Source organism: Chroicocephalus ridibundus, chromosome 1, assembly GCF_963924245.1.
Source record: "Chroicocephalus ridibundus chromosome 1, bChrRid1.1, whole genome shotgun sequence".
NCBI lineage: Eukaryota > Metazoa > Chordata > Aves > Charadriiformes > Laridae > Chroicocephalus > Chroicocephalus ridibundus.
Genome location: NC_086284.1, coordinates 180,602,222 through 180,626,657, shown reverse-complemented (window position 1 = coordinate 180,626,657; position 24,436 = coordinate 180,602,222). Strand labels below are relative to the sequence as shown.

Genomic DNA, 24,436 nt, shown 5'->3' with positions numbered 1-24,436 from the left:
TAGTGGCCAAGTTGAGCTCCAGCTGGGCTTTTGCCTTCCTAATTTTCTCTCTGTATAACCTGACGAGATCTCTGTACTCCTCCTGAGTTGCCTGTCCCTTCTTCCAAAGGCGGTAAAGCCTCCTTTTATTCCTAAGTCCCATCAGAAGTTCCTTATTCATCCAGACTGGCCATTTTCCCCGCCCTTTAGACTTGCGACACTTGGGGACAGCCTGCTCCTGGGCCTTTAAGATTTCATTCTTGAAGAGCGTCCAGCCTTCCTGGACCTCTTTGCCCATCAGGACTGTCTCCCAAGGGACTCTCTCAACCAATGTCCTGAACAAGTCAAAGTCTGCCCTCCGGAAGTCCAAGGTGGAGGTTTTGCTAACCCCTCTCCTTACATCACTACGAATTGAAAACTTGACCATTTCATGATCACTAAACCCAAGACGACCTCCGACCACCACATCTCCCACTAGTCCTTCTCTGTTTGTGAGCAATAGGTCTAGCGAGGCACCTCCCCTGGTAGGCTCACCTACCAGTTGTGTCAGGAAGTTATCTTCCATGCACTCGAGGAACCTCCTAGCCTGCCTGCTCTCTGCTGTGTTATATTTCCAGCAGATACCCAGCAGGTTGAAGTCCCCAACCAGAACAAGGGCTGGCGATTGCAAGACTTCAGCCAGCTGCTTATAAAATACTTCATCTGTCTCCTCATCCTGGCCAGGTGGTCTGTAGCATACTCCCAGCACAACATCTCCCTTATTTGCCTTCCCCTTCAACCTTACCCATAAACACTTGACTTTATCATCACTGGAATCTATCTCTATACAATCAAAACACTCCCTAAAGTACAGAGCCACGCCCCCACCTCTCCTCCCTTGCCTATCCCTTCTGAAGAGCTTATAGCCTTTCATCGCAGCATTCCAGTCGTGACAGTCATCCCACCACGTTTCCGTGATGGCAACTACATCATAGCGGTCCTGCTGCACAATGGCTTCCAGCTCATCCCGTTTGTTGCCCGTGCTACGTGCATTCGTGTAGATGCACTTGGGCTGGGCTACTGATCTCACCCCCATCCTTGGCCCTTTATCCCTAGGCTCATTACTAGTGGGCCTGGTTTTATCCCCTTCCCCCTTCGATACCAGTTTAAAGCCCTGTCCATGAGCCTTGCTAACTCTAAGTAGCTACCTGGGATTTTTTCCAAAGCAGGGATCCCCAGGTAGTGTTGACTCCAGCTCAGCACCTCCAGTGCTGGCAAAGAGTGCTGCTCTGGAGGAGGGAATGAGGCTATGAGTTTCTCTGCCCTACTGTTGTCTGTCGGCTAAAATAATTGGTATGAAATCCAGCGGCCTCAAAGGACTGCCTTTTTGCTGACCTCCAGAGCCAGTAGCTAGGCATGGGTAACCCAGGTTTGCAGGAAATGCACCTTGCCCAGTCCAGCAAACTGCCTGATGTGCCTACTGGCCCTGTAGGACTTCACTTCTTGGTATCAAAGTATTTGTTTCAGATAAGCTCCTAGGTGCAAGGAATTTTGGAGGGTGAAATTGCAACCTGACATCCCAAATCCAGCACAGACCATGAGACCATGTGCTTCAGTGCTTGCTTTGGGCACTGGAAGCCGATCTTATAAGCACAAGGTGTCTCCCACGAGGTTGTGCATGCCCTGCCGTTCTCACCCAAGTGGGAGCCCAGACCCACAAAGGTTCAGCTCATTGCAGGGCCACTTTAGTAAGGGTATTTCTGGGTGGGACCTCATTTCGCTCAGAATTTGTGCCTGGGCAGAAAACACAGAATATGGCTTTTTGGCTACAGCTTGGAGGCATCCAAGGCAGCCAGTGAGAGCTGGAGATTTCCTGGCAAGTGACCAGTGAGTCAGGGCCATATGTGTTTGATGCTACAGGCACACCGTTGTCCCAGATGCTCCACACTTCAAGGTTTCAGCTGTAGGAGTAGGTATCTCTCCAAAGTAAGTAGGTATAGCTGTTACCCAAAGTTAATGTATACATAATGTTTTCCAGACTGGATTTTGAAGATTCCTATAGAAGCGTTTTTCCCAATGTGGCCTTAATATAGTCTTTTTATCCAGGGATGAAGACAGATTTTACTGCTCTTTTGCTCAGTATGTGAACTGACAGCCTATAAAGTGCCTTCGGTTGGGACAGGGTGTATCACTTGGGTACAGTGCCCCACGACACAGGCTGCACCTGTAAGCATACTCTCTTCTGACCGGCTCAGAAGTGCTTCAGACTTTTCTGTGCATAAATGCACTGGAGTCTGCTCTTGACCGATGATGGGGCTGGTCCCTCACTCCAACTCAAGTCAGAACAGTGATGAGGGGCCAGATGCTGCCCTGGGAAGTAGTCATGCCATTTCTTCCAGCTTTTCTGCCATGCAAGGAATCCCATTCATTACAGCCACAAAACCAGTTTGTTTATGGTTTCTAGATTAAATGGGATCCTCATATTACTTAGAGTCTGCATCTGCATGGATGCAGTTTCTATTGCGTGCAAAAGAACCTGGGATTTAGAGCCTTGCTCTGTAGCTCATCAGCAGTAGCACAATGCCTAAACAAGGAAAACCAATAGTGTGGGACCTGTTCAAGTAATGGCCAAGCGTACTTGCATCAGTGAACAATTTGAGGCTTTCTAAATGCATAAATTTAATCTGGGAAGCCTTTTTCATACCCGACTGAACTAATGGGAGTTTCCCACACAAATCATCATTGTTCTTTTGAAATCTTAGTTGTTTCTTTTGTTTTTCACAATGGAGAATTACTCATATGAATAAAATCCAGTAATTAATGATGAGACAAAGATTTGGCCCTCTATCCAGCAGGCACAACTACACTGGATAGTTTGTTCATGTCCACATTTAAAATATTTCAACAAAAAGGTGGTTGTGTGAGGCTCAATATATTACAATATAATGTATAAAGTCATTTACTTGATAAACTTGTGCAATCCATTATTATCCCAGCAAAAGAAATAGTTGCGGTTTAACAAGTATGGGGGGAAATATATATACTATTTTATTGTTATTTATTTTTATTATTATTATTTAACTATAAATGTTATTGATTCATATCTGTGTGTGTATTTATATCATATACATATACACATAGATTCTTAGATACATGACATACAGCTACAAAGCACTTTCCAACCGAGGGCATCTGAATTTCAAAATACCATTTTGTAGTTTACTTCATCTGAACAGTTTGTTCATTTAGAAAAGTGCAGAATTCCAGCTATTTCATTGCTTTTATTTTCTTTTGCTTTTTTCAGTTCTGTCTTATTCCAGAAAGCAAGGTCATACGTTTACATACAGACACTTTTCTTATTACAACAAAAAATTGTTGTGCATTGTGAATACAGATTGTGCCTTCACTTTTTTTTTTTCCTTACTGTATAAACCATTTTTCCTTTTGTAGGGGATTTCATAGCAATAACATCAAGTCAATACCTGAGCGTGCATTTGTGGGTAATCCATCACTTATTACAATGTAAGTGATAATAGCCTTTTCAATGACTCTTCTTGATAAAGAACGTGGAACTAAGTATCGTATTTGTGGCTAGTTGTCAAGTAGGTCTTCTTGTGAGTATACTGTGTAGCACGTCATTATACAAGCAAACAAGATCATATCTTTCCAACTTCGTGGAAAGAATGGCAGTTTGCATGCCCTGTTGAAGGGAAGCAAGTAGTGGTCGCTGGCCTTTGACCTTTCATTCGAACTATTTTAAGTCTGTTAACATTACTGGCAATGTAGAAGCTAGCAAAAATTACTCTTGATGGATTCCAGTTCCCATTGCCTTACCTGAGAATGCATGTAATGGGCACACCTCAAAATAAGAAACTGCAAAATAAATGTAAGAAAAATAGTGATTCACCTTGAACAATATTATTCTATGAGCAAAAGCAGCATGGCTTCAAAAGTGCAAGGGAACCTCTTCTGAGTACGTGAAGTTATGACTTACTCACCTGATACCTTAAATTTGTCTCGGGTCATAACAAAGTTCTTCATATTTGGATTTCTATCTTTGCAAACCTGGGAGGAAGAGGGAATATTTTGTTGACTGGCTTCTGTCTTTAAAACCAAGAAAACAATGACTACTTGAATATTCAAGATGTGAAATGTGGTTGATGGATATAGATTAGTGGCTGAGAAAAGCCCAGAGGTGCACCTCTGCTACAACTGGAGGTGCACAGTCTGTGATTCATTGTAGAGAGTTTACTCATTTGCTTAGAGTATACTCATGTAATATATTTGCAATATTTTAAAATACTTTTCATAAAATGTCTTTTTATCCAATTTTTGCAGACATTTTTATGATAACCCTATCCAGCTCGTTGGAAAATCTGCTTTTCAACACTTACCAGAACTGAGAACTCTGTATGTGTTTACATTTTTATTTTAATTGATTTTATATATCACAATATTAGAGTTATCCCACACTTCCCTCACCACAATTGTACTGACACGATGTTTTTAAATTCTAGGACTTTAAATGGTGCTTCACAGATAACAGAGTTTCCTGATCTCACAGGGACTACAAGTCTGGAGAGTTTGTAAGTGCTAGAGAAGTATTTTTTCTTTGTTTTATTTTTTTTGCATAACTGACTTATTCTAAAGATTGACCTAAAAAAATATTTGTTTTGCAATCTTTAAACTATAGTCTTTTTTTGTCTTTTTTTTTTTTAATAAATACTTTCAACAGGACACTCACAGGAGCACAGATCACCTCTCTCCCCAAATCAGCTTGTGACCAGTTACCTAATCTACAAGTGCTGTACGTTTCAGTAAGATTATTAACATTATGTTAATGCAAGAGATTAATGGAAAAAATTAAGTCATTATGATTTCAAAATTACCCAATTACTGCTATTTCTGTGTATTACATTACTTCGTAGGAATTCAGCTCAGGGAGCGGGCCCCTGTGTTACTCAAGAAGTTCACAACCCACTTATCAGTCAGGATTTCCCATACGTTGCTGAAAAAGATAATTACTTTGCATATTTTTAGGAAAGAGTAAAATGGTTCTTGATTTTGTTTAAAAAAACAACAGAACTACCTTATTTTCATTCATTCTCCTCCTACAATAGTCTGGGGTTTTTTTTCCCTCGCTGAGGCAGATAATTCAGTGAAGTAAATGGAAAATATGACTGAGTAGGGAGTGCAGTTTGAGTGCTTGTTATGCTTCTCTTTTAGTTTCTTTTCCAACCAGACATAAGTAGCTGACTGAAATTTTAATAGACTATTGCTTGGCATAGTTGGGGCATAGTTTTTATACTAAATATCCAACATTATTTAAGCTTGGAAATTTCCTTGGAGTTTGCTTAATCACTAACGAAAGTAATCATTCTGTCTGCTTCTTTGAGAATGAGCCAACAGCACTTTCCTCTATGTATTACATCACTAAGAATGTATTTGGTATTAGTTCTCTGGCCAACATTGAAATAGTACTAATTCTAACACGTTATTGGAATACCAGCATGGATGTCATGAACATTTACAGAAAAAATTAAGTTTTAGTTGATGGACTCATTGTAATCATTTCCAGAATGATAAAAGACAGAAACAGAGTCTGTTGCCAAAAGAAAGTCTGCACACAGACTTAAGTTTAAATATGTCCTGTATTGTTCAAAAACAATAAATTATCTCAAAACAGAAGGCAAATAAATACTATAGTAATTAATAATTTGTACAGTTCATAGTAGAATAGGACTGTCCATGGAAAATTCACATATTTTATTATATATTATTAAAGAGGATACTTAAAAGGATGGGGAAACAATTTAACAGCAATTTCATGTATGCAGAGTTGCTCTTCCCCCTTTTCCATCAGATTGGAATGAGCCTGCCAAGCCCACATTTGGGTTTGTACATCATTTCTGCCTGTGCTATGAAGTATAATGGTGTGCTGAGCCCCACAAGTTACTTGGAGACCATGACCTTGAAGGGGCTTCCTGGCTTAGATATATGCACACACACTACAAGCGCTAACACTGCTTTGAAAGGCAATTTGTGCATCCTGCCTACCCATCAATACTTCCAAATGCGGATTAATGGACACAAAGGCTTCCTGGGTGTCTGCACACCTGCAGTAAAGGTGTATGTGAGAGCACGGTCCCAGCAGGCCTCGAGAGACAACCCTCAGCACAGTTGGGTACGCACCTCCTCACAGGAACCAAAGCCACTTGCCCTCTGTTGCTGCCAAGAGCCTCGTGTATTAACAAAGTGGGGAAGAAAATCCTTAAAAATAAACAAGAGGGGAGAAGGGTTTTGGTTTTGGGGTGGGTGTGAAGAGGGAGTGTCAGTATGCACAAAATTCAAGTTGATAACATACTTCTAAGAAGACCTAAGTCGCAAGTCTGCTTATGACAAAATAGCCACCGTCCACCAGACATACCAAACATCTTTTACCTTGGCCTAAAAGCCTCTAGCTCACTTGAATTCTCCTCTGTCACGTCTGAGTACCTGTGAAAAATACAAAAACAAAGGCCACAATCTTCCCTGTTGTAACAAAAAATATACGTATATTGATAGTAGCCTTTGTGCGTAGTAAAAGCAGAGTGGAATATTTTAAAAACACACACGGTCATTACTTGCACCACTTCCACAGATCAAATGTAGAATATTCTAAATGTCCCTGTTGGAATAGTAACAGTGAAAATAAAATTTTACCAAGGAAGTAAGTGGGTGGAGGTCAACCAGTTTTGAAGGATTTGAAATAAGACTGAAAAGAGATTACTCTTTTATGTGATAACATTGGATATCTGTGGAAAAGGATATTTTTCCTAATGATCGGCGTAAACTTTTGTTTCTATATTCTTTTCCCTAGTAAATTTCCCATTCAGTTTTCCCAGAGCAAGATGTATATATATATAGGATGAGACTGTTGGGTGGTGGGGGCGGGTGTTTGGTTCCTTTTTTTTTCCCTCCAATTTCTGCAAATTGCCTGGGCTTGGTTTTGATTAGTTATATTATACTATAAATCAGTCCAGATGTTTCAGTTATTCTGTAATTTGTTGAGTTTTGGCTCAAGTCTTTTTAAGGTTTTTTTCCTCCATGTAGTGATTGATTTCAAAGTTAGTTCCAATTTTTTTTAACCACTTCCCTCAGTTATAAGATATAACAGTCTAAGGATCAGAGGCAATACTGCTTAATTAAAAGCGTAGAATGGAAAGCTGATTACAGTTCATTGTGATTATATACCAGAAAAATACAGGATCTTCTCTGAAAAAATATGAGCATATATATTTAGTAGATTATTTTAAGTGGTTTAAATATTTGTCAGAATTTAAACATGATGAATATGAAGTCTGTGATGCAAATCCAATATTCCCTATGAGCAGATGGCCAATATCATTACTCTAAAACACTCAGAAGAAGTCTTCACTTCAGGGAGGAAATCTTCAGACAATGCAAGGAATTTGCAAACGTGGGATATGGAGTTAATACATCATGCCTTTTCTCCTCCTTTCTCCTCAGTTAGAAATCAAAATCTGACAGATGAGAGATGGGAACTGAGTTTACACATTTCTATTCTTCTGTAAGTGGGGATAAGAATACGTTATTTTAAATTGAGCATGAAGGTAGACAATGAAAAATCTTTCTCTTTTAATGTGACTTTGATGTTAATCTTTTTTTGTGTATTACAGGGATCTGTCTTACAACCTGCTGGAAGATTTACCCTGTTTTACTGCATGTAAAAAACTCCAAAAAATGTAAGTATCAAACTATCCTGAAAAGAGGCATTTATGTACAAATTTGTTTGAGCATCATTAACGTTGTTATTGCTGGCCGATTTGACATATCCCAAATACATACCCTTACACTATATTGAAGTGGATCTAAAACAATCTAAAACATGCCGAAGTGTCCTCCAAGTGCCTTTTGAAACTGATGAGATTCTTATTGCTATTTCAGTGACTTACATCATAATGAAATCGGTGAAATCAAAGCAGACACATTTCGGCAGCTGGCTGCCCTTCGGTCTCTGTGAGTACAGCCCTAACAGCCGTTTACCCGGGTTCTCAAAAACATGAGGTATACACTGTCTGCTCACTGTCTGCCCCAAAACATGCTTGTTTCTGGTTTTCTTTGATCTTTCACCCATTAGGTCATAACTGTGAAAGCAGAACAAACAGTGTGAAGTTCAGCATCTGCAGCAATGAATTCAAAGATATAAACTTACAGCTATAAAAGCTGTTACTTCTAAACATTCGCAGTTGGACTAGATGATCATTGTGGGTCCCTTCCAACTGAACTATTCTATTTTATTCTATTCTATGCTCTATTGAGAGAGATACTGAGCCAGAGCTAGTGTCTGTTGGCAGGTTCATGTAATAATCAGCTCTAGAGAGCGTGAAATCTTTTTATAGAGAACAGTGTCTTTAAGAAATAGATTCTAATCATGTGTCGGTTTGTAGTTTTCACACAGACGCATATGCTAGCAGAGTAATTTTGTCAAGAAATTACTCGTGGGTGTCAGCCTTTGCAGGATCAAGCCTATACATTTTTTTAAGAGTTCCTTTCAGTTTTTTGATTTTTCAGGGGTGGTGAAGATTGAGATTAGGAAGTTAAGCCTATTGACAATAGATTTGCTGTTCTTAGTCACACCATGAAGATCTCTTAGAAGTAGTCCACGTACCCCGCACTTCTTTCTGCTGCCGTGAGAAGCTGGCAGACTGAAAATAACCGTGTTAGACTGCAGAAGGCATTAAGACGTTCTACAGAAAGTTGTCAGTTTAATAGCTAACATCATTAACTGACTAACATAATTAAAAAACTGAAAAAATATTTTGGACTGTGACGTATGCAGAAACTTATTGAAAATATTTGCATGTAATTAATACCTTTTTTATATTTAGGCCTCCTAATCAAGTGTATGAAAACTTCCATATTCACTCAGTGGGTATGTAATTTTCCACTCACTTTTCTTGTAGGGATTTAGCTTGGAACAAAATTAAAATTATTCACCCCAATGCCTTCTCCTCTTTACCATCTCTGATCAAACTGTAAGTATTTGTATATCTTCTACATTCAAATTTTCACATTTTTCTTGCAAGAGCCTACAAAAAATTTAACAACTTAGCGCCCCGCTCAACAGAAATCGAGGCTTTCTCTATTCTGATCCTCTGGTCTGTTGAATCCATATTTTAATGCCTGCTTTCTTGTAGTTCAGTATTATGTCAAAGCTGCATATAACACTGTGTAATCAGAATGATTTGGGGTCTGTGAAGCATATCAGTGTATCTGCCTTTCTTCATTCAGTTTGCTAGCAGTTCAGTCTTTTAGTAGTGGAGAATATCTCCTGTTGTGTATCAGGACTAAGGAACTGGATTCAAAATTTAATAAGAAACATTTTCCAGTAGGCATCTTTATTTCATCGTTCCTCATTTCATGGAATAGTTTTTCTTCTTCAGTAACTTCAGCCAGAGTAGTTAGTGGTCAAAACATCAGCAGTCCAATTTTGCAGGCCTTGTTCACAAGCACTTCTCAGTCCTTACTAACTTATTCCTGTTTCCCACTGTCATTGTAATGCCTCTTCAAGGTGAATCCCTGAGGAACTGGGTGTATGGAAAAGACGTGAAAGAAAATTTCTCTGGAGTCATCCTGCTCCATGGTTGTCACAAAGATACACTGCTGGGCATCTGCTCACAGATAATCCGGTAGCTGCTGGGAAACCCAAATTTGGAAAGGGGTATTCATTTCTGTTGATGTGCAAAGCCTTCCTTCTGAATGGTGTACTGAAAAATGTCCATAAAGAGAATATTGCCTATGGCATCCCTTCTTGGGGGCCCTCCTCAGGACTTTCCTACAGAAGAAAGGGTGAAGGAACATCATGCTACCAGCAATAAATTGTAGCATTGATCAACAGCACAGAATGGTCAGGGAGGGCTAAAGAAAAAGCCCTTTAACACACACACAGCAACACAGCGTACTAGTGTTTCCTGAAACACAAGTCTGTAACCCTGGTCTGACTGCAGACAGTGGGTTTTTTTGCTATTGCAATAGGACCAGTATTTTACCTTTTGTATATAACTGTGTTGTGAACAGCAGGAAGCACATGTGCACACGAACAAACACACTAAACCAGAAAAGGTAGAAGACCAGTCCATCAGCATACCTCTATGTCTAGCCCCTTAGGTTTCAGTAGATAGTCCAAGAGACAGGAACTTTGCTGTTAACCCTTGGGCATAAAAGCATTTCAGCAGCATCAGACTGCCCTTCTTCCTCCTTCTTGACTGTTGACCATCTTAAGTATTGCAGTGTAGGTAACTGTGAAGAGGACCGAAAAGCCTTATCAAGTAAATGTAAGAGAGAGGAGAAAAACAGAGAATAGAATACCTCTGGACTTCCCCCTCTTTGATTACTTTACCATTGCGCCTTGATCACAGTCACTTTTTCGTTCAGTGATTTTACTTTCCCTGTTACGTATCCATGCTCTGTGCTGTCTTTCTTCAGCTCCTCAGACAAACCTCAGCTTAGAATTGTCACCTTCATCTGCTCCAGCCCAGACCTGTCCTACCCTGAAACACATGTTTTCCCTCGGAGCTTTAAGGGCAGCCATGCCCTCTAGCATCCCACTGAGTCTTTTAAACTGTGGGAAGCTGTTCTGGTACTGGCTCCCTTTAATTCAAAAAATCTAATGAACAGATTTTAAATTCATTTGCTAGTCTCAAAACGGGCACTATGAATATTTGGAGTCAAAATTTGGCAACAGAGATTTAGCTAACTGCTAGGTATTACTTTTAGCTTTCTGTTGGACACATAAGTGCATACTCCCAAATAGTGCTGCAGCTTTGCCCTGCTGACTGGGGCCTCTGTTTAATGCAGGCATTTTTGATTGAGTCAGAAAAGTCTAACCTGTTTATCCAACCTGACACTTTTAGTGCGAGAAGAAAAAAAATGAAAGCCCATAAGCTGATTTTTATTTGCTGTTATGCAGGGATGTGTCATCCAACCTTTTGTCTTCTTTTCCTGTGACGGGGCTACATGGTTTAACGCATTTAAAATTAACAGGAAATCATGCTCTACAAAGTTTGATATCATCTGAAAATTTTCCAGAACTCAAGTGAGTATATCATTAAAACTAATAAGCCACATTTGTGTTCATGTGCAATGGAAGATGTGTCAGTGGGTAACGCATGTTATTTCGTATTGTCAGTCTTTGATCTGTGCTATTAAAACTAAAGCAAATATGATAAAAATGATAGACTTCTTTTATTATGCTCACTTTTAACTGAAGAAACTATGAACGGTTTTGAAATATTAACCCCAGTACTTGCTTAATACGAGCCACATCTGCTTCCTGGTGATATGTTTCAAAAGCTGTTAAAACAATACTGCTAGCAGCTTAGTGATATGTCCTTCTTCTACTGGACTGTGCTTATAGAACTTCCATTATATTTAACAAGAACACAGAAAATGCCAAGGGAAGAATATACTCATGAAGTTCCAAAATATTTGGCCTCTTTTGTTTGAACATGTTTTTTCTGTAATCTTTGATTAAGATTCAGATAATACTTTGCCATTATTACTAAAACATTTTGATGCTAGAAATTTTCTGCTGGATGCTCTGTAATACAGGAAGGAAATGTTCTCTAGAGATCGTTTGCAGCTCTGCCAGTCACTGGAAGACCATAGGGAAATCACAGTAAAGAGAGTTGTGCCTCTGACTTCAGGGTATTTGGGAGTGTCCCCTAATGCTCCCTTGGTTTTTATGTTTTAATTAGAGGATGACAAGTGCAACATATTTTTTTTCCATGTTTTACTGTAAAAGGCTTGATATCATAAAATTTGGAACAATCAAACAGTGTGCACATAGTTACAGAATCACAGAATTGTTGAGGTTGGAAGGGACCTCTGGAGGTCATCTTATCCAACCCCCCTGCTCAAGCAGGGTCACCTGGAGCTGGTTGCTCAGGACCACATCCAGACAGCTTTTGAATATCTCCAAGGATGGAGAATCCATCCTTATGTCCTCCCTAGATTTGCCATTTGCACTGGAAAAGCCTCATGAGTATTAGCAGGCAGACAACTCAAGGAGACATTACCACTAGTGAAAAGGACTGGAGTGTTTGGAGTTATCGATAAGGGATTCATGAGTAGAAGTGGGGAGATGATTAGGCCTCTGTGTACAGCACTGGAGGAATCCACGCTAGAACTCTTCTATGATGGCGTATTAATATAAACAGAGAAGTGCTGCAGAAAATGGTTCCAAGGTTAGGAACTGTCTTAAAAGACTTAATAAACCCAATATTTGTAGTTTGTCACAGAGGCGATTGGGCAGTGACTTCATCACAGTGTATGAAACTATAACATAAACACTCAAAGTACTAGAGGCCCTATGCCTCTCTTACACTAGAGACCTTCAGGTGAGTCTCAGAGGTCAAGAAGCAAGTACCATAAGAAATCGTGAATGGATGAGGCTGAACTTCTGACATAGCTTTTCTTCTCTCAACTAACTTTGCCCACATGTTGAAGCAGGTGACAATTCTAAAATACCTGAAGGTTCTTTGAAAGAATGTAAACACAAGAAAATGGACTCCTCCAACCTAGCCTATATAGTGATGTACATACCATGGCCTGGAGGCATAAGAGGTGCTGCAGTAGTCCTAGAATAATCCACTATTCAACTGAATTATATACAATTAAGATTTTTTAATTCTTTTATCAAAATTATACTTGATATGATTTTTCCACCAGTAAAATTACGTACATTGCCCAAATGCAACTACAGTGTATTTACTCTGGGTGAGTAGTTAACAAGGATGTGTCAGGCAGTAGCTTAAGTCTTAAAAAAATGTATAAAAAGTATTATTAATATATCTAGAGTTGTTTAACATCTGCGAGAACAAATTACATCCAGTCAGGAGAGAATGGGGTAAAATCCTGACCTGGAGTCTGCAGGGCTTTTACCATGAATCAGAATGAGGCCAGGACTTCACACAGGATCACTGCACAGACAGTGCATGAAGCACCAAACTTGAACAGAGATCTGAAAGAAAATGAAATTTCAGCCTTTGTAATTGTTGGAACTAGACAGTGGTTACAACATTAAAGACAAATTCCTGTATAAAAGCTTCCTGCTCATCTAAATGGGTCATTGCTGTTCAATACACAGACACATCAAAGAGCTGAGCATCATCTGCCCCACCTTCAGCAATGGCACGAGAAGGCTCTACAGAGCCGAGCCCAGCCTGCTATGGCAAGCTATGAGGAAGTAAATTCAGGCTGCCAGCCACTCCTTCCTTCTTTATCTGATGCTTTGATTCAACGCTGTAAAGAACTCATTGATTTGCTCCATCCATCATAACTGTGCCTTCCCATTCACCGTCAACCGCACACCTTTGTGAGGTGGAAAACGACCTTGTGTTCTCTGCTGCTTAATCTAAAAACAGAAAATAAAGGCATTCCTTGCTGCAGGAAAAAAATTATCAAGGGTACAGATATCATCAGTAAGATAAGCAGTATATAAAAATAAGTTTAGCCTGTGTTTCTAAAAGAGTTTAATTTGACAAAGTCCAAATCTAATCACCCACATCAAATAAGCAGCAGCCATAAAAAGCACTGCTTCCAGCACTGGGTGGCTGAGAGTTGCTGCCTTTTTTTTCTTTCTTTTTGTTAAAAGTAGCTTTTGCGAGAAAGAAATTCCTCTGTCACCAAGAAGGGCTGATACTAATTTCTCTGCATTGCAAAGTATATTTTGTCCTCTGTGTTCTGGGTCCCAGTCCAATTATACCTTGCACAGAGATTCAGGAGCATTCAGCAATTTGAGGCCTATATGTATATCCTAATATAAAAAAAACAAAACAAAACTGTTCAAGTTTAACAAAGGATGTTAGACAGACCTGCAGAGAGGATAAGAAATGGGAATCTTGGTCTTTAAAGATAATTTACTTCATCAAAGCAGCAGACCAGCACAATGTGAGAGGTCCACATTTCCAGTGCATGACAGGCCAGCAGGCTGGTAGAAGTCCAACAGCATTTGGAAATCTGTCATTATTAAGCACACAGAGCTGTTTGAATAACCAAAGACATTTCTGTTAGTCTCTTGAGCCTAAAATGTTCACTAGCTGTTCATTTCCCCAGCTGTATTAATGTATTCAAAAAGGTCTGAAGCCACAAGTTGCAGTGATCACCTTGCAAAACTGTCAGTGTTTCTTTTGAAAAGTTGTTGTTGTTGTTGTTAGTAGGATTTTTTTCAGAAAAGGGGCATTTCTAGTTGGGGTTTGGGATTGGGTTTAGCCCAAGTGACTGACTATGGGTTTAATAATAATTTGTTTAAGGGCTTCTGGGAAATGTGTTCATAAATGTTTAATTGAGATAATCTCCTTATTTTAAAAGATGGCAAGCACAGAAACGAGTTAGAAATTAAGTATTTAAATCTGCTGGCATGAGGTTGCTTGATAGTTAGATCTTGGTTACCTTGAACTTTTATTGGAGTACCTTAAAAATACTTTATGTGGCTTTTTCTATTGGGTACAAGGGTACAGGTTATTATTGCTAATTCCCAACAGAAATGGAAGTATATAGAATCTAAGTGCCCCAAAACGCACTCATTTAAAAATCACTTTAGAGCTTAGGGTTCCATTTGTTCCCCTTTGTACCAGGCTTTTAGCTAGCGCACAAATTTAAGTCCTGTTGGCACTGGGCCTGATTCAGACTGATTTCTTTGCAGATTTCCCAGGGGGCTAGAGGTTGCTTGGAATGCTCATTATGTTAATTTACATGATTAACCTGTTGAAAGTAATCTGATAGGAGGATATAGTTCCATTTTATTCCTTTTAAGTTAAGTCAGAATAACTTTTAAGCACCTCTTTATCTTTGAATTTTTTGGTTTATTGGGCTTTTGGAATTAAGGTGAGTTGTTAGGTTTTACTAAGTACTATTGGCAAACCGTGCAAATTAAATATCTCTGCTTCCAAAGCATAAAGGACATTTAAGCAATGGAATTAGTAATTTACAGAACTTGAATATATGTTGTTCTTCCATGCTACCCCAGAATTTGCACATCCCCAACAGAATTAAATTCAAAACATACCGGAAATGAGCAGTTTTCTGACAAAAGACAACCTCCTTTTTGCCATCTTACTGTGAAAACAGTTGGATGTGTGGAAGAGTTCTCATTCTCGCCAGATTGGAGAAATTCCATTTGGGAAGTATTGTTTTGGTTTTGCCTCTTAGGCAGGTAGATGCAGGTGTCATCTTTGGATCTGCTTTTTTTGAAAGAAACCATTAAGAAGGTAACATGGAGAAACATGTTAGTTACACTGTAAAAGCATAAAACAGAAATACAGCTCTTAGAGTAACATTCACTCGACTGCAAGGACATATCTCCCACTTTCATATATCCCAGGAAATGCATAAGAAAACTTCATTGTGCCTTTACTAAAACTAGCCTAGACATCGTCTGAGTTTCTGATGTGGAATTTTATTTGTGAGTCCTCGTTTTGTATTATCATGACTGACCTTTACCCATAGGTATTTTAACGTTCAGTGATGGTTATTTAAACAAGTTCCTTTATGCTAACTGCAGCAGAGCAGTGCAATCCATTAACCCTGGTGCGAAACCAGTATCATGGCATGCTTCCTTATTCTTCTGCAGGGTCATGGAAATGCCTTACGCTTATCAGTGCTGTGCCTTTGGAGCTTGTGAGAGCCACTACAAAATCTCCAGCCAATGGAACAAAGATGAGAATAGCAGCATTGATGATTTGCACAGGAAGGATGCTGGGTTGTTACAAATTCAAGGTAATTGGCATCTTTGGCTTTTAAATATACCTGAAGGCTGTGAGCAGTCTGTGATGTTAAATCCAATACTCTTTTACAGTCACAGAGGCAGCCTCTCCCTCTCTCTTGCACGACAGTATGTTATTCAAGCATTCCTGTGCTTAGCAAACTCATTTTTGCAGGTTTGCCTTTCAAAAATCTCACTCGCTCATCTTTCTGTCCAAATAATAACTTAATAATATGGGAAGTGAAATCTTCCCTTTATTTCAGAGACAGGGAAGTGGTGCTGGTATGTAACGCCATACAAAAGGAGGCCAGCAAAGATCCAGTTTCTTGCCAGCCTTGGAAGCAGCAATACATCCTTGGCTCTCCTGCTGTCCACATGCTTCAGGATGAGTCACAGACCTTATGTGGCTACTCTGGCATAGCTGCCGATGTTTTTTCCTGGCACGTCCCGGACACCAGAGAATGCATCTGCTCTCCAGGACAGAAGGCTACTGTATTTTTCTTCCCCTTCAGCACAAAGTCTGTTACTTGACCTGTTACCTGTTATGCAGGTGCACACATACATGTTATACCATCCTGGTGCTTTCTGTGCTCTCTCCGCCCCTGCAAACCAGTAGGTCTCAGAGTTCAGGGCTAGCCCCAGCAAGAACAGAGTGAAGTGGTAGAGTGATGACGTAAGAAACACAGAAAAACTTGGCTTAATTCACCTGTCAGCCTCACCTCTGTGCCTGGCAAGATCACAGAACAGCTGCTCCTAGGAGCTATGCTAAGGCACATGGAGGACAGGGAGGTGATTTGAGGCAGCCAGCATGGCTTCACCGACGGTAAATCCTGCCTGACCAACGTAATGGCCTTCTATGATGGAGTGACTACATCAGCGACAAGGGAAGAGCTATGGATGTCGTCTATCTGGACTTCTGTAAGGCCTTTCACATGGTCCGCCATAACATCCTTCTCTCCAAATTGGAGAGAGATGGATTTGATGGGTGGCCTGTTCGATGGATGAGGAATTGGTTGGATCGTTCCACTGAGGGTAGTGGTCAACAGCTCAACGTCCAGATGGAGATCAATGACAAGTGGTGTCCCTCAGGGGTCTGTATTGGGACCAGTACTGTTTAATATCTTCATCAACGACATAGACAGTGGGATTTGGTGCACCCTCAGCAAGTTTGCAGATGACACCAAGCTGAGTGGTGTGGTTGACATGCCCGAGGGACGAGTTGCCATCGGGAGGGACCTGGACAGGCTTGAGAAATGGGCCCATGTGAATCTCATGAGCTTCAACAAGGCCAAATGCAGGGTTCTGCACCTGGGTCGGGGCAACCCCGATTATCAATACAGGCTGGGGGATGAAGGGATTGAGAGCAGCCCTGCCGAGAAGGACTTGGGGGTACTGGTGTATGAAAAGCTGGACATGAGCCAACAATGTGCACTTGCAGCCCAGAAAGACAACCATACCCTGGGCTGTATCAAAAGAAGCGTGGCCAGCAGGTCAAGGGAGGTGATTCTCCCCCTCTCTTCCACTCTCGTGAGACCCCACCTGGAGTACTGTGTCCAGCTATGGAGCCCTCAGCACAGGAAAGACCTGTTGGAGTGGGTCCAGAAGAGGGCCACAAAAATGATCAGAGGAACGGAGCACCTGTCCTGTGAAGACGAGAGAGCTGGGGTTGCTCAGCCTGGAGAAGAGAAGGTTCTGGGGAGACCTTATTGCGGCCTTTCAGTACTTAAAGGGGGACTATAGGAAAGACGGGGACAAACTTTTTAGCAGGGCCTGTTGCGATAGGACAAGGTGTAATGGCTTTAAACTAAAAGAAGGAAGATTCAGACTAGATATGAGGAAGACATTTTTTACAATAAGGGTGGTGAAACATTGGAACAGGTTGCCCAGAGAGGTGGTAGGTGCCCCATCCCTGGAAACATTCAAGGTCAGGTTGGATGGCGCTCTGAGCAACCTGATGTCTCTGCTCATTGCAGGGGGGTTGGACTCATGACCTTTAAAGGTGCCTTCCAACCCAAACTATTCTATGATTCTATGATTTTTTTCTATGAATTCTTAGTAGCCTGGCACAACAGCAGAATTCATATTTTAAAATCCTTCCTTGCAGTTGTCACACTGCAAATTACGTAATGGAGAATGTACCTGTAAGTGATTATTTTCAAAGAAGTGGTGGTGCCAACTTTTTAAAGAATCCTGAGTACAATAATTCAAAACCTAGTAGACATACGTCTGCTTCTGCTCACAGTTTGGCAGGCAAAGGGACAAGTCCAGGCCTTTAATGCCACAGGTGTTTTTGCAATTTGTACTAAAAGAAGTTCTCCTTAAAATTGCAGTATCAAATCTGTGTATTTTCTCCCCCACAGATGAGCGTGACTTTGAAGATTTTTTTCTTGACTTCGAAGAAGATTTGAAAGCTCATCATTCAGTGCAATGCTCACCTTCTCCAGGTAGGAAACTGCCAGACAGATGGGAATCCAAGCACAGTATTACCAGATAGTCTAGATGCAGAACAAACTCTGAATCTGATACTAGGACAGTAACATGATGTTTTGCAATAATTTGATGAGATTAATACAAGTACAGTGCGCAATAATATAAAATTTTACATTGAAGTCCAGCAAACTATTCAGCTACTAAATTCATTTAGGAGTGTGGCAAAAGTTTTACCCAGTCCTCAGGCGGATCCTCACTCCGGGCCCCTTTTCACACGAATTGATCCCCGTATCAAGGGAATGAGAGAGCAAAGACTGTGTTCTACCAATACACAGATGATAAAGGGGAGCAGAATCTTTGCTCGCTCAGTCTTTTGCAAAGCTAAAAGTAATTCTTTTGAACGTCACTGAATTATTTTACACTTTAGCTTCTTGAACAGCATACAAGTTATTCAATGTGTAGGAAATACCAAACACTACTGTACTGATGTACGCAGTCCATCGCAAAGGACGCCCAGCACTGTCATTTTCTTTATAGAATAGTGCATCCCTGGCTTCACAGTGTGGCAGAAAGGAAAAAGAAATAGACTGATTGAATTGCAAAGCTACAGGCCATCAATGCCACTGAAAGTTTCCTTAAAGGCAAGGAAAGAAATATGTCTTTGGGAGGTCGCGTCTAGCTTTAGCAGCCATGGTCATAAGTTTTGCTTGCTTGATTCAGCAAACATTTTCCCTAGCCGTTCTTTCATTGTGAAACACAAACAAAAAAAACCAAGTGACAACTAGTACTTCAACACTCATTCCAAGACAAGATTCTTATTTGTAACAGCAAATAATAATAGATTTTTAAAAGTTATGTAAAGAGGAATAGAAAAGGCAGGAAGCTAAAGAATTTAGAACCATTTGACCATGTTCTCCTGTGGCCTAAATATAACTACTGAGTTCACAAAAACGTGGCTGTCTTCAAAGTAAGTTATCACCAGACCCAAGAGAAAATTTAGATTCCTTGTTGATCTTTCAAATGTTATCTTAGAAAAACTTTCAAACTGACACAATAGATGCTTATGCCTACTTGATGGCAACAGCTGTAGTGATATGGAGTGCATTTCAGCTGTGGGGTTTGTGTCTTCATGGAGAAGCACAGACCACTGCGAAGGACTTGCTTTGAGAGAGCGTAGCTAGCTTGTACCAAGATAAATAATGTTTCTTAGACTGCAGAGCATTCAGCTTCAACCACACAGCATGTGCACCTCAGTTGTATGAGAATACACTGCAGGCTTCAATCATAATGACCTGACTTCACCCACAGGTCATCAGAAGCCCCTCCAAAAAGGCAGCACTTCCAAATGCAAAGACAGCCTCAGTTTTCTTGGACCGTGTTACAAGGTAGCCAAAGTGCATCTGCCCATGTTCATTACAACACACTGCACCAGGACTCATTGGCAACCTATCCTAGTTTAATGAGATGTACCTTTTTCAGCTTTTTTCACACACTGATAAACATCACAGCATTTCTTGAAACTACAGACTGGACATTCACATTGCACTTGGACTGCTAGGCAGGAAAAGAAACCCATAGACTATTCGGGTTGAGGGACAAAAACTCATGTGCACCAGTAACGCCACATGCATATGAGCAGCATGTTATCAAGGTCTTGGATTACTCCAAAGGAAGACCAAATTTCGAGCTCCCCTTTGGGACTGAAAGTCACTGCTTGGCTGTGCTGAGAACCTGCAAGGAGCATGAAATTTCGTGTCTTAGAAAGCACAAAATTGTTTTTTCATTTACATGGGTTTCTCTTGTCCTTTTTATTTTGTCATTTCAGGTCCCTTCAAACCATGTGACCATCTGTTTGGTAGCTGGCTGATCAGAATTGGAGTGTGGACCATAGTGGGTTTGACCTTTATTTGCAATGGACTGGTGTCTGCTACAGTTTTCCGATCTCCGTTGTATATGTCCTCCATAAAACTTTTGATCGGTTTAATAGCTATTGTGAATGCCTTGATGGGTCTGGCCAGCGGAGTACTGGCTAGTGTGGATGCATCAACTTTTGGTAGCTTTGCTCAGTACGGAGCACAGTGGGAAAGTGGAACTGGTTGCCAAATAACTGGCCTTCTTTCCATTTTTGCTTCAGAGGCTTCCATTTTCCTGCTGACCCTAGCTGCACTTGAACGTGCATTCTCTGTAAAGCATGCTACAAAGTTTGAAACAAAATACTCCGTTGCTAGTGTAAAAATTGCCATTTTCTTTTGCTTTGTGTTGGCACTAATCATTGCAGTGATACCGCTCCTCACTGGGAGTGAGTATGGGGTTTCTCCACTTTGTTTACCACTACCATTTGGGGAACCCACTGCCATGGGCTACATGGTCGCGCTGGTGTTGCTGAACTCCCTTTGCTTCTTGGTAATGACTATTGCTTACACAAAGCTCTACTGTAGTTTAGAAAAGGGAGAACTGGACAACATTTGGGATTGCTCTATGGTCAAACATATAGCCTTGCTACTTTTTACTAATTGCATTCTTTATTGCCCTGTCGCCTTCTTATCTTTTTCTTCCTTACTAAACCTCACTTTTATCAGCCCAGAAGTGATTAAGTCAATACTGCTAGTGATTGTCCCACTGCCTGCCTGTCTAAACCCACTCCTTTATATACTTTTCAATCCACACTTTAAGGAGGACTTGGGAAGTCTGCGAAAGCAAACTTTGTTATGGAGGAGATCAAAACATGCTAGTCTGATCTCTGTGAATTCAGAAGACATAGAAAAACAATCTTGTGACTCAACACAAGCATTGGTAACCTTCACAAGTGCCAGCATATCATATGACATGCCTGCCAGCAACTCACTAATGCCATCGTCTTATCAAATGACAGAAAGCTGCAACCTTTCATCGGTCGCGTTTGTTCCATGTCACTAGTTTCAGTGGCAGTACAGAAAATATCTATGTTTACAAATTTTTTAATCCTGAAAGTAAGTATGGGTGTGTGTATACAAGCTAGAGAGTGCCTCTGAATTATTGTTACACACGTCAGAAAACAGACAGTGACAAAATTTGCAGCAGGCTGAATATCCAATACTTGAGCCTTCTCAGCCTGCTTCCGAAACGCTGAGATGAAGAGAGAAACTGAAAGCTGCTGCAGTTTGTGCAGCTGTATCAGCTGCTCTCTTTCGAAGTAGCACCACTCAGAAAGGGCATCAGTTGGTCAAGTGCAAAAATGCCATGTTAAATTGGTAAGCTTTTTTTTCAAAGCGTCACCTGGTACAGTTTGTTTTCAGGGGTTGGGGTTTTTTCCCATTTATTGTAATTTGGTTTTAATAATAGTTTTTCAGTGCCATGATTGTTTCTATAAGCATCTGTGTATGGCCCTCATTCAGCAAGGTATCTAAATGGAAGAGTAGTCCTGGTGAAGTTCTGAAAGTTTCTGCAGAATAGACTTTGATGAAGTTCCATGTTTGATAAAGCTGATTTAATAGTTTAACTGGCAATGGGTTTGGTTTTTAGAAGTCATTTGTTTTGACAAAGCATTTTTAATTGTCAGATAAATCTACAGAATTAACATGGTGTGAAAGAAGTTGATCAAGATGCTGCTAAGCACTTAAAATGTAATTGTAAATGGTAAGCCATTGTCACATGGATATTTTTCTGGTGAGGTTCTGCACGGTTTGGTCCTGAATTGCTACCATGCCAGTAGAATTACTCCCAGAATTACTGCTGATAAAATTGGCAGATGACTCATAGAATATGAGGGTGGAAAATACTACACAGAAAGTCATTAGTACAGAAAGACTGGCATGCTGAGGGCAACTAAAGGACACTGAAGACGGCTCACGTAGAAACATTCATTTAAGGTCATTTGTCTAGGAACAAAAACTGTAGTCCTGCTCATGGCATGATCTCAGTCCTGTGAAACAGTGATTCTAGAAAGCCTCTAGTTCATGGTCACTAGTCCACTGAAGATTTAGAGGCCACTGTGTCCTCTTAGCTAAGGATAGCCAAAATCCTTAGCGAAGGCAATAACAAGTAGGAGTGAAGAGTTTGTTCTTAGCGCTGTTGCAAGCACTACTGGGATATTTCAAACAGTTCTTGCATTCACATGCTGAAAAGAAAGTAATGAAATTGAAAAAGATATGAATATCATAAAGCGGCTTAAGAAAGAAGTGATTTGATCCCACTTTATAAGTAGCTACTTCTGGGAAACAGAAGTTTGAGAGCAGAGGACCACTCAGTCAAGAGGAGAAGAGGCTGGTAAGATGGACTGGAAGTTGGCATTAGGGATGTGCAGCATACAAATAAAGGTCCAAACTGTTGACAGTGATGTTTATTAGTGAGTGGAATTATCTGGCACCAAAAAGTCTAAATTCAAATTGGATATTTTGCCAAAAAAAGTTTTGGAGCAGCTATTGGAATTCAGGGACTTCTGATGGCTTTAGTTTAGGAAAAGGTGAGATTAGATTAACACAGAATTCCTCTCTGGCTTTAAATGTGTTAATAATACTTTGCTGACTCAAGGCATGTATGTTTACACATCAGAAGCATCCCAGTTAGAGAGAAGAGATTTCAGGTCTTTGCCAAGTCTACTGTCAAAATATCTCAGACAGCAGAGTCACCTTCACTTCCCTAGAATATCAGTCTTTTACCTTGGCCAAGCCATCAGGGAATATTCCAGTATTCTTTTCCCAGAGCTGGCACCTTTCGCTCAATTGAGCTGATCATTTAAGACACAAAAGTGCAAAAATTTACTTTCTTTAGTTGTTAAAAATAGCTCCCTGAGGAGTAACATTTAACAGCCCAGTACTCACTGCTCAGTTAATGGCCGCTCAACCTCCAGGTGAATGAGACTAATTTTTTAACATTACCAAGGTTAGGCTAGCCCAGTAATTAAGGTAATCAGTTACAGATGATCTCTGTTGTTCATCAGTTACTGAATCTACAACTTCCTGGGACTCAAGGGATGGATTTTCACAATGAAGAATTTGTTGCCAACAATGGATATGCCTTGATTTTCTTGTCCATTCGCACTGGCATATTTTCAGTCTTGCAATTACAGATGGCATCAGTTGACTTTGGCTGACATGTGCATCCTTCAGGAAAAAAAAAAAATGAACCGATGCCGAAATTATGTATGATAAAGTCAGCTGGGTACTTATCTTAATCCTTTATCTCTTGTGGCTTTTGAAGCAGTGCAGCATACAGCTGGGGAACGATGCCTGAAACCACTTTGGATTAAACAGAGGATCAGTCAACCATTGCACAATACCTATTACCATGTTTACTTAGCTTTAATTCAACTGGGGTCCATCTGTGCTGCACTGCTTAATGTCAGTGAAATTCCTTTCGGCTCGCTATATTTAAGAAGTTTGTAAAGTGATTTGAGAAGCAAAATAATGTTATAATTCTAAAGACTAGTCAAAGAAAGCTTCTTTTATCGGAACTTTTTTAGCTTGCAGAAAGTCCTAAAGGCTTTGTGTCTTATTTTTATAAGCATGTTTGAAATATTTTGATCAGATATTTTAAACTTGAAATTGTTAAAATTCATTTAATAGATTTTTAAAGTAAAATGTGTAAATATAGAACTGTATTTATTATTACAGTGAAATGCAACCACAGTAAAGGACATAAGATTAAGCCCTGTACAGTTTCATATTGATATTTGCTATATTTTCTGCTCATATATATTACTAAATTCGTTATCTGTAAATAATATAATGTAAATGTGTAGTGATTGTAAATAGGTGACATGCTTCCTTTTCTATCAGTGTTCCAAACATATATAAGTTGTAATAAAATGTGACTACACAGTAAAGAGCACTTAATCAGGACCTAACACCTCACAAAATCGCGTGCATCCTCAATTAATCCTTCCCAATTTACTGTAATACTTCCACTAACCTCCCCAGATGTCCGAAATTCTTGGCAAAGTATAAATTACAAGTCGCGTGCTCTCATTAGGTGCCCAGGGAGCAAAAAAATGAAAAATAGTGTTTCCTTTCAACACAGACTAAGTCTTTTTACCAAAACTTCACTCCCAGACCCTTGTGAACACATCCCGCTCCCCATGCGTGCTGTCCCCATCTCAGTGACAACCTCTCACATTTGCCACATGCAAAACCGTCACCTCCAGCCGTGTGACGAGGGCGTGTGTCAGGTCAGGCGATGAACACGCGTGAGTTACCAGCAGGCTTCAGACCATATTGGACCACATGAGAGGTGAGGTTCTGCTGCACCAGACTGCTGCTTCTGGTGAGACAACAAATTCTCCCGCATGCTTCCTTATTTTCTCTC

The 24,436-nt window shown here is 40.3% G+C and overlaps 1 protein-coding gene across 2 annotated transcripts in view; it reads left to right on the top strand.

Moving 5' to 3' along the window:
* The window catches only part of LGR5 (leucine rich repeat containing G protein-coupled receptor 5), a 95,735-nt gene extending 71,691 nt beyond the window's left edge, over positions 1-24,044 (top strand). For both annotated transcript variants that reach the window (XM_063322945.1, XM_063322943.1), the window contains 11 exons: positions 3,409-3,480; positions 4,297-4,368; positions 4,476-4,544; positions 4,694-4,765; positions 7,638-7,703; positions 7,906-7,977; positions 8,925-8,996; positions 10,931-11,056; positions 15,593-15,738; positions 18,085-18,168; positions 19,980-24,044. In XM_063322945.1, coding sequence (XP_063179015.1) covers positions 3,409-3,480; positions 4,297-4,368; positions 4,476-4,544; positions 4,694-4,765; positions 7,638-7,703; positions 7,906-7,977; positions 8,925-8,996; positions 10,931-11,056; positions 15,593-15,738; positions 18,085-18,168; positions 19,980-21,070 — 1,942 coding nt within the window. In that variant the 3' untranslated portion in view covers positions 21,071-24,044. The remainder of the gene's footprint in view (positions 1-3,408; positions 3,481-4,296; positions 4,369-4,475; positions 4,545-4,693; positions 4,766-7,637; positions 7,704-7,905; positions 7,978-8,924; positions 8,997-10,930; positions 11,057-15,592; positions 15,739-18,084; positions 18,169-19,979) is intronic.
* The last annotated feature ends 392 nt before the right edge of the window (positions 24,045-24,436 follow it).